This window comes from Scomber scombrus, chromosome 19 (genome assembly GCF_963691925.1).
Source record: "Scomber scombrus chromosome 19, fScoSco1.1, whole genome shotgun sequence".
NCBI classification, from domain to species: Eukaryota; Metazoa; Chordata; class Actinopteri; order Scombriformes; family Scombridae; genus Scomber; species Scomber scombrus.
The window spans coordinates 7,331,474-7,342,131 of record NC_084988.1 but is presented as its reverse complement, the minus strand read 5'-3'; the positions used below and the strand labels follow the sequence as shown (position 1 = coordinate 7,342,131).

The 10,658-nt window shown below is 37.2% G+C and overlaps 1 protein-coding gene across 1 annotated transcript; it reads right to left on the bottom strand.

The window, feature by feature from the left end:
• Positions 1 to 320: 320 nt before the first annotated feature.
• Positions 321 to 8,298, bottom strand: LOC134001088 (MFS-type transporter SLC18B1-like). The gene is made up of 14 exons (XM_062440642.1): positions 8,177 to 8,298; positions 7,854 to 7,993; positions 5,388 to 5,483; positions 5,221 to 5,294; positions 3,660 to 3,807; positions 3,270 to 3,426; positions 3,035 to 3,171; positions 2,820 to 2,921; positions 2,623 to 2,714; positions 2,163 to 2,258; positions 1,968 to 2,042; positions 1,678 to 1,771; positions 1,291 to 1,340; positions 321 to 1,110 (listed from the first exon to the last, which is right to left on the bottom strand). Exons 1-14 carry the CDS (start codon positions 8,205 to 8,207, stop codon positions 1,053 to 1,055), a joined length of 1,350 nt encoding a protein of 449 aa, XP_062296626.1. The 5' UTR covers positions 8,208 to 8,298; the 3' UTR covers positions 321 to 1,052.
• Positions 8,299 to 10,658: the final 2,360 nt, after the last annotated feature.

Below are 10,658 nucleotides of genomic sequence, written 5' to 3'. Positions count from 1 at the left end.
ATTGCTGCAAATCTATTTCACACTTATATTATTATAAGTATTGATACAGTCAAGTGGCAAGTGACCTATAAATTAATGTTAATGCATGCATTATTCATGATTTCATATCTAACTATCAAAATGTTCCTACATATAAGGTGGCTTATAATACATTTTTTTCTGTGACAGGCTTGGAATTCGTTTTACTTTAATGTTTCAGTAGATGACCGGGTAATTCTTCAAAATTTAGTCTGTCGCATAAAATGATAACCACATTACAGTACATGATGTCAGCTTTGCATACAGATGGTATGAATGGAGTAAACAAACATGCATTTGAATGATTTTACATAGTTATCATTTTTATTCAAATCAGTAAAAAAGTTCAGATTTCTTGTCTTTAAACATGTCATCCCTAGCTGCAGATAAAAGTGACATGATTCATATATTATTATTATATTAAATTATCCCATATATAAGGTGACATTTATTATGACATGTTTAATGCATCAATCTAAAAATAATATAAAACGGTTGCTTCCTTCATGTTACTAATGTGGTCAGCATGTGTCATTTCATCGTGAAGTTCATGTGATGTATACATTAATGCAGCTGCACTTAAGAAGAAAAGGCATATTTCCTGTGATTTCCAGTGACTGACTGACTACATTAACTACATTCATCCACAGATAAAAATACCTTGTACCTTGTAATATACTGCGTAGTATGTAATGATAATCTGATTTAAATATTATAATGTACCACCTGAAAGTCAAGTTAGAGTTACATGACTCTGTTTTAAGGCGATGTAGCAGTGACTACTAAAAAAACAGCTGACACTTATTTAAAACAATTTACAATACTATTCCATGAAAGCAACAAAATGTCTCATGTAACAATCGTTACAATCCCTGCCATACATAGTATATATGCATATGTATATAATATATATAATTTAGAATGGTTACAAAGCAATCAATAATAATAAAAAACTATTTGTGTAACCTAATGCACCACGCAGGTAGCTGAGTTTATGTTCAGTATGGCGTCCTTTATTCGTATGGCTAAGGGTTTCATTCATTCAGGAGCGGGGTTCTTTCATCAGTTTCTCTATTCCGATCTTCTCGAACACTTAAATTTGGACAAAAAACAAAGTGTTAAACCCGGCATATTCTTGGAAACTGCACAAATATCCTTCCATGAGCTACACAGTATATATAAAGTCTAGATATCCTTCGACTATTTATACAGTATATAAGACATCTAAATATACAGCAAAAAATCTGATTATTGTAATTTAAGGTTAATTACCTTTGTGGCTGTGGTCGTTGACAAAGAAAATACACAGCCAAGCAAAAAGCCTGAGGAGAGGATGACAGGAGAGCGGTCACTGAGTGTGTAAATGCCAAGAAACATGAATTATACGCTTCTTTCTCTATGAATCTATGAATGCCATGCAAGTGAAGCGACAACATTCACTTATCATGCTGTGTCTGCCACACTGGATGCTTGATACAGGCCTGAAAATCAGCCTTCTGTGTCAAACATACAGTTCAGTGCATGAGTATTCATGATGACATGGTCATTAACTCTGAAATGGAATCACAAGAAGATAAAACGAAGCTGATATGCTGCACAAGTGAGTATGCTTCATGTGTCCTTTTCCTCACATGGACCATTTTAACAACTGATACTTACAGCCAAAAGCGCCAAGCCTCCCTGAATGGCAGCTGCCCACTTAAAGCTCAGATGTTGTGTTATAAGGCCACCCACAACTGGGCCATAAAACATCCTTAAAAAAACCAACAAAAAAAACAACAAATTTTCACTTAAGAAACAAAATCCCAACATTAAAGATCAGAAGGCAGGAACTCAGTACCAACCAGCCAGACAATTTTTGGTAACATTTCACACATATGCTCTATTAGATTACTATACTGCTTCCCTTGTACAGCTTTTGAAAGTTGGTCAAAGCCAGTACGACTTACCCCATGGACCAAACTGCCCCAAATAGCCCAGACACCATCCCAAGAGTGCTTAATCCCTCTTCAAATCCATGATCACTACAAAGAACAAAAGAGAAGAATGTAGAGTATGTGTTGCGCCTTGGGTTACATTTTTTTCCTTTTTTTAAAAACTGCAGGTCATGAATATATGGGAACACAACATGTGAAGCCACTCACTATGCACATGTGATGATCTCAGGAAACGTGGGGATTGCTGTCATGCCCAGAGAAAACCCAATTACACCAAGCATGACGACCAGCAACCACAGCTGACTACACATGTAAAAAAAGAAAAAAAAAAAGAAAAGACACACGCACACCAATACAAGTTAATACCATTCGGAAATATGTTGTTTTTGTAAACAGTGAGACAACAACTGACCTATTGAATATTGCCGGTGGTGAAAGCAGAAGTAGTCTGACTTGGTTGCTTGTAATTACTGTCTGACAAACTAGTACGTGAACGCAACATAAAGCTGGTTGACAACAAGTCACTGCACCCGGCCAAGAAATAGCCCCAAACTTAACATCTTATGAAACCTCACAATCTTATCATTTTTACATGTATTTTGTAATGGCAAACTGTTCCCTCAAAGTAGAGAGTCTTAGTTACTTTTTACATTCAACTCATGCTCACTTTGGGATGTGAAGAATCGGAATGGGACCGAGCAAAAAGAAACCAACTGCTGTGGCGGTGGCTCCTATCACAATGAACCAACCTCTGGTGGCCTGATAAACACCAACAAAGAGAGGATTTTGTTTAATGTAACAGATGTACAGATGTGAAAGAATTATATCTCTCTATTCAATAATTTTGGTTGCTTTAATACTCACAGGATATTTATCAGTGACACACCCTATTAGTGGTGAAGCTAGGCAATAAGGTAACGATAAACCAAGCATGATGAGCCCGACGTAGCCAGTTGAGAGACCAAACTAGTTAAAATAGAGAGAGAGAAAAAATACTGTATTTCTTTATCATTCACACTGTGCATTAAAAAACGTTCTAGCTACAGTAATTTGACTTTTTTCAGAACAGAAGATATTACCGTCTCAATGGCGTACAGGGACAACGTGGCATCTATGAAACCCAGACCTGCACTCAAGGTGAATATCACATAGCAGATCAGCACTATTTTCACACGAGTGAGAAGCCAAAAGAATGAGTCCTTTGAGGGGTCTGCATCTGTGTCGAGAGAGGGCCAAAATACTGCTCACGGTTAAAATTTAAGAGAAAAATAAATACTTGATCAAATAACTTGGGGGACATGTTCAAACTGCTACCGATGGATGGCAAGACGTAAATGTTGAAAGGAACCATAATCAATAGGAAACATCCAAGAACCATAAAAGGGACTTCATATCCAAATGACTGGTAGAACCACCCTCCGACGGGTGGTCCCATGATAAGACCAAGTCCTGTGAAAATCTCCAAACTACCCTAAAGAGAGAGAAATTAAGCACATTAAAATATGCATTTACAAAACACAGTGCATATGAGCATGAGCAGCTAATCAGCTTTATTACACCACACTGTATTTAAGTAGTATTTTCCATGGCAATGGGGGGAAATACGACATACAAAACAACTCAAACTATAATGTTTTTTTCTTTTTGCTCGTGATTCTGAAGTCTAAACAACATGCCAGTCACACAAGGGTTGTCTGCACTCACCAAAACAGTTGCCACATTGTTTGGGAATATTTTTGCTGTCAACGCAAAAGAGGAGGTCATCGCAGCAGCAAAGCCCAGAGCATCGATAGACCTTACTACAAAGCACAGAGTAATGAAGGCAGATCCTGCAGGAACTCGATCAAGTAATCTGCAAGAAAATAATAAGAAAACAAAAAGGAATAAACATAGAAAGACTGAGATGATACAGGCTGTTAGCTCAGTCTGAAATAGCAAGGAGCAGTGGGAAATATAAGATGATGAAATACAATAACTAAGAATAAACATTTTTACACCAGATGAAATCACAAATCTGCATTTATCTACATTCAGATGAAGTGTAGAAAAACTACAAATTTAACAAAGAACCATTTATACTGCCAATACTGGTAGATTCTTTCAATTTGTAACTTCGCAGTCATACAATTTGGCAAATTACATAAAGGACTTTTTCATGATTTTCTTATAGGAAGGCTGGTGTTATTCTCTATTATTCTACCAGCAATGCATTGGTTCCTCTCTAAGTACTTTATACCTTCTCTGCCCTGTGTGTGACTCTCAGCTCTAAGCCCATTTGTTCCAACTTGAGACATAAATCTTTAAAAATGGGTCACACATAATTTCCTTTAAAAAAAAAGGAAAAAAAAGGCTCTGTAATTTCTTAAAACATCGGGGCACTACAGTTTTAAAACAATTTCACCCAAACTTGAGTAAAATGGGATTATTTTGGGGGCTCTTTTTAGTTGCAGATTTATAAACATTTGAGTATTCATGGCAGCAGGACAGTGTGTGTGGAATGGTGCTGGGCAAAGTATCGATATTAGATCAATACTGCCTAGAATTTGGGATTTCGTAGTATCATGATATGGCATAAGTGTTGTCTTTTCCAGGCTTTAAAGGCTGCAGAAAAGTCATTAATTTTCTGAGCTTACCAGACTGTTCTAGCTGGTCTTTTACTTGCCTTTACCCACTTGATTATATCCTCATTACTGATGATGATACAAATATCTCATTGTGTGAATATTTTGTGAAAGCACCAATAGTCATCTCTACAATATTGTTGCAATATTGATATTGAGGTATTAGGTCAAAAATATCATATTTGATTTTGTCCATATCGCCCAGCCCTAATGTGCCTCACAAATGTCCCGTTAATATTTTTAGGACAGAGGCCTCAGGCACTGAGGAATAATACAGTATATACTATATATATCTAGGTTTGGCTACACACATAATACCTGTTAGCCAAATCAATTCATTGTTGATTTTGGTCTTTTTTAAGTACAGAATATTGCTGTGATGAAGACCTTGAATACAATGTTTACAATACAACAATCAAACATTTTTACATGAAATGTTTGAAGCTGAGTGGCCTAAATATGCAAGCGCTGCAAACACTGACAACATTACAAATGATGTTAAGTGAGAATCAGATCTTTCAGTGCAAATTTCAGCTGTAACTCCTAATTCAGTGTTATGAAAAATACTAAAACGTACTGTATTATACTAGTTACTGTATGTTATATGCATCATTATTCACACGTCACACAGGATCAACACTTACCCAAACAGAATGGTGCAGCCTGAAGACACAAAAAGCCCTGTAACAAGCATGAACTTTGCACCAATTTGGACAATCTGATGAGAGAGAGAGTGAGAGTCACTTACATCCACGCAACAACTCACATTTCACAGCACATTAACAGATTAAAAATAATGACATATACTTACATATTTTCCGAATACCAGTGACCCAATCAAATTGCAGACAGCGTAGCAGCCAAATATAAGACCAATTACAGTCTGACTGGCTCCTTTCTTTTCTGCCTGGGTAGAAAATATTCATGCAATTAATTTATAGGTATGAGAAGAAACATTTATCTTAGAGTAGGATTAACAAAGGCAAAGTCAAATGTTCTCAACTTTTCCATTAAATTAATGCCTCAAATGATTGATATGTAACTATTTGTCACTCCATTGTGTCTCTGCTGTACAGTTATTACAGATGACACCAGCTGATCTTTCTTGAGACCTGTGAGTCTGATGAGAAAGACAGAGTCAGTCATTCATTGGCCTTAAAGGAGGCCTTCTGATGTATATCACATGACTATTAGTCCATTTCATTGACAAGACAACACTGTTAAGTATTTAAAAGGAATTGGTGATGGCCGGATGATCGGCTTTGACCCTGCTTTCCCTTTCCTCTCATCACTGACACTATTCTTCAGTTTAACACAAAGCATCTGTTTGTAGCTACCTACAGCTTCACATACTCATTAACTTATCAATTATTAGACTTCTCCTTGATAAAAAATAATGGAGTTTTCAATACCCTGATAGCACGTATCTGCTGTTGAATCATATCATTGTTTTAAAGTGTACATAAAAACAACTCACACCATATTTCTGCTTTGCCCAAGGTTATACTTTGTTTGTTTATCTGTCAGTCTGTTAGCTGTTAGATATCACAAAAACATAGTCAGATGAAATGAGGCCAATAAGTCAACCACTGCACTTCATATAGGGGTGTAGTCTGCAGTAGATCTTAAATCCTGTGACTGTCTATCACTGAATGAAGCTTTGGCTAAAGTTCAAGAAGTAACTTGCCCATTTTTCACTATGGGTGAAAGTCTCCTGTTTGATTTCTCTCCATCACTTCTGCTTTCCCACACTGTTAAAAATCCCTTCATTCACAATTCTGACACCATCACACCTGACCATTGATCTTTCTGCCTGCTTTCCTCGCGCCAATCCAGTACCTAGATGCTGTCCTTTGAATATTACTTAAATTCTGTTATTCTACTATTGCGCAACCTCCTCTTCATCACCACCATGACTTTGATACTATCCAGGTTGATTCATCCGAAAGTCCTGCTGAGCTGTTGGGAGGGAGTGGGGTCATGCTTATCTCCTATCTTGATAAGGGTTTAAACTTTACGAGGACTCTTCACACCGATAGAGTCTAATCAACAAAACTGTTTCTGTCACTAACATTAATATTATTATATACTTCCAATGAATCTCTCCTTATTAAAGTATATTTTAATGCACAAGTGGATGTATGTGAATTACTTGATATTTTCTATTATTCAAATAAAACAATAGGATTCAAGTCATGTGCAAAATAACAGCACTGGAAGTAAGACCTCTCTCAATACTTTATGAATACAAGACAAATATTGTCTGTCTATTATATTCTACTGGGTTTTTTTTTTTTAAATTAACACTTCACTGTTGCACTTATACATTTACTTATACATTTACTTTGCTTCTGCTGCCCTCATTAAACAAGACTATAATATACAAAAGCCAGTTAATAATGCCTGCTATAAAATATATGAACTATGTAAAATAATTTGGAAAAACTGAATTTAATAAGTAACAGATGAACACAAGTGATGTACAAAGTCAAGATGAACAGTATTTATATCTCAACATTTTGGCACAAATAAAATCATTCTATAAATTACAGAACAACAGCATGTTTAAAAAAAAGAAATAGTATGAGAGCAGAGAACGAGTATCCAAACCTGGCACTGCTGTCTAATAACCCTTTTAAAAGGTTTAAAGGTTGTCAGTAAAGCTTTATAATTCACTTTTAATATTTATTATTTTTTAATATTGGATGGATTACTGATGGTATACCAACATTTATAACTTTATTAGCCAAACAAAATGATAAACACTGATCAAATTATTTTTATCCAAATGTAACCAATGACTAAGCTATAATATTGGTCACTTATTTAACAACCATTAAAACTAGGTGAACGGCAGCTACAGCGGCCACATGTGAGAATGATTTTAGTTAAGCTTGGATTATTTGCTTATTTAATATTCAAAAGAACAGAGAAACCCTATGAATGAGCCTGAGAGTTAGACTAGTTGTAGTCCCTGGCCAATTGTTAAAAAAGACGGTAACATTGTGCAACAGTGGAACAAGAAAGAAAGAGTCAATACATTGGAGAAATGTCATTTTCATAGAGGTATGTAAAGTGGAGCATTATGCAGCGTTGTGGTCATATACCAGACCAAATAAGGCCAGAGCAGCAAAACATTAAACATTTAATTTCACTTGTAAGATAAAACTAATGCTGTTCTTTAATAAAGTTAAAACCATTAGTCAAAAAATATTAAATTCCTCTTGTACCTGACATGGCATGTGTGTGCTTTAAAGGGAGGCTTCTTTTAACTTACCTCATTAGGGAAAAATGGGCCTAATATTGAGTAACAGATCATTGAGCTAAAGTTGACAGATGCCATTGATATTAATGTGAGAGTCTGTTGTCTAGTCATTCTCCGGGGAGGATCTATTGTTTCGGCTGGAGTGCTGTCATCTGGTATGCACACAAAAAAAGGGAAATGAGTAAAGATAAGGGAACAGAAAACTAGATAATAACAGGATATAATATTTAATTAAACTGATCATTTATTTATCCAAATAGCAATTAAGGGTTATTTAGTTGGAAGCTGTTTAACATTTTCACACTACATTTATTAAAGTTATTAAGGTCACCAACCTGCTTGCTGAGGATCAACATGTGGGTCCATTTCTTTAAAATTCAGTGTTTTATTGTCCTGTTGTTGAGGTTTAGAAATGCCGACGGTGACACACAGAGATAGAAAGGAGGATAAATCCTGAGGAAACACACACAGCTCCTGTCTGACTTGTCTCCTGTCTTTCCTTCACACTGCTGCTCTTCAACCACACGAACAAATCACACACGCGCGTTATTTCCGTGTTTCCTCAAACTAGACAGAAAGTGAACTACAGGGGACTGAGGGACGAAATCTCACGTGGGTTAAGTTTTGGTTAATGTTAACGTTAAGTCACGCGATAGTTCGAACCACTATTACCAAATTGAAATTACAAATCTGTATTATTAAACTATAAATATCTATTATAATCTATACACAGAGTTGGGAAGGTTACTTTCGAAATGTAATAGGTTACAGATTACTACCTTATTTAAAATGTTGGCTCTGGGATAAGGCTGTTCAAAAGCCTTTTCTCAGAGCTTGTTTTATTTGATTCTAAATATTTTTTTTAACTTCACCATACCTTAACTGTTAGCTGTATTTATTCATTATTTTATTTTAACCTAATATTTTCTTTTATTTCTTTCTGTTTCGTTTCTTTTATTTTACCCAATGTTGTTTTGTGTGTTGTTGTGTTGCTGTTGATGTTTCTCAACACCATTGTAAATTAGGATTTCACCTCAATGGTCTTTCGAGGTCAAATAAAGGTTAATAAATAAATAATTACTTAATCAAAGAAATGTAACTTATCACATTTGATTATTTTTCAAATTTTCTAACTAATGTTTTCAACTGTTAGGGTAAGTGTACCAATATCATTACCTCCCTCATTACCACCACTGAGATGCCCTTGAGCAAGGCCCTCTTAACCCACCTGCTCCAGTGGAGCTGCTCAGTGGCCGCCAGATCAGACTGTGGTAGTACTGGGCAGCTTCCAGGTGTTAATGTGTGTGACTGTGTGGATGTGGACAGGGCATTCCTGCAAAAGAGAGCACTGCTCTCAGTGAATTTCCCCTGGATAAATAAAGCTTAAAATTTTTTTTTTTTTTTTTTTTAAATCAAACCCACCAAAATCTATGTTCAGGTGTCATGATTTATGTTCATTCATTCATTAGTTCATGTAGAGTTTGGAATATAAAATAAGAATTAAAAACAGCAATATATGTATTCAGTAACATGTTAAATATTTAAAAAATAAGGAAAAACCCTCCTCCTCCTCCTGAGCAAAATCTTAAAGCCCTGACTTCAGATGTGACTCCCTTTGTAATCATCAACATTTTCACAAGTAACTGTAATTTAACAGATATAATTACTATAAGAATACATGTAATTATATACATATTTCTCCCCCACATTTTTAGATGTTATTCTTTTTTTTCTGAAAGCATTGATCCAAACAGACTGAAGGAGGACGCCTGTGGTGTGAAATCACACAAAAAAAGAGGGAAAAAGTGAAACACAACAACAAAAACACTTGGAACAAATTATTTTTATTACTTTTTGGCCAGCCTATAGGTCCGCTAACAAACAGCTCCGGCTCACTCTCTGAACTATCCTGAAACTCATTTGTTGTCCGGCTCATCTTCTTGGTTTTGTTGAGCTGCTCTCTCGGCCCCTTGGGCTTCTTCTTCTCTCTGCTGCCAAGCCTTGGGCTGGAAATGAGCGTGTTGAAGTCAGAGAGTGCAGGGCCTTCCTTTCTGGATTTGCCCTCAGCGACAGTGGGCAAGTTGGCCTCCTCAGCTCTGCTGTCCAGTCTTTTGCGGCTCTTCTTGTTGAAGCGAACTGACTCCTGTGGCACAGGGCTTTCATTTAAAGATGATGGCTCTGCCAAGTTGTTGGCAGACTCTGCAAGATCCTCTGTGGCACTTTTGGAAGGTGGTAGCTCGGTAGGTGGAGGACGAGGAGGCAGAGGCGGTGGCGGAGGTGGTCCAGTTGGAGGGGGTGGGGAGAGAATTGGCTTCTCTAAAATTTGATGAGTCTTAGTAGGAAGGGGAGGTGCTGGAGGGTCTTGCATGGGAGGTGGGCAGGGGTAAGGGTTCCAGGGGTGCAGGTTTACAGGGTGCAGCTGAAGTCCTGCACATGAACTGGCTCCTGGATACATCGGAGGGAGAGGGCAGCAAGCCAGGTTAGCAAGATTTGGGGGGTAGCCTGGTGGCAGAACCAAATTGGGGTCCTGCTGAGCAAAAGGGACTGGACCAACCACTTCGTTTGGAGAGCACTGTGGTGGAGGGTTCTGTAACGTCTGAAGTTGGGATCCACTGTGACCCACACCTGGAGGAAAAGGCGAGAGAGATATCTGGTAACCTGATGGGAAAGTAAGAGTGCTTGGGCTTGGGCTGGATGGAGGTTTAGTCGTGAGGACAAAGGGTAGCCGAGTCATGTCCAAGTGCTGGGCTTGACTAATTATGAGAGGAGGTGGTTTATGAGGTCCTGGTGGGGGAGCTAATATGGTTTGCTCTGGTG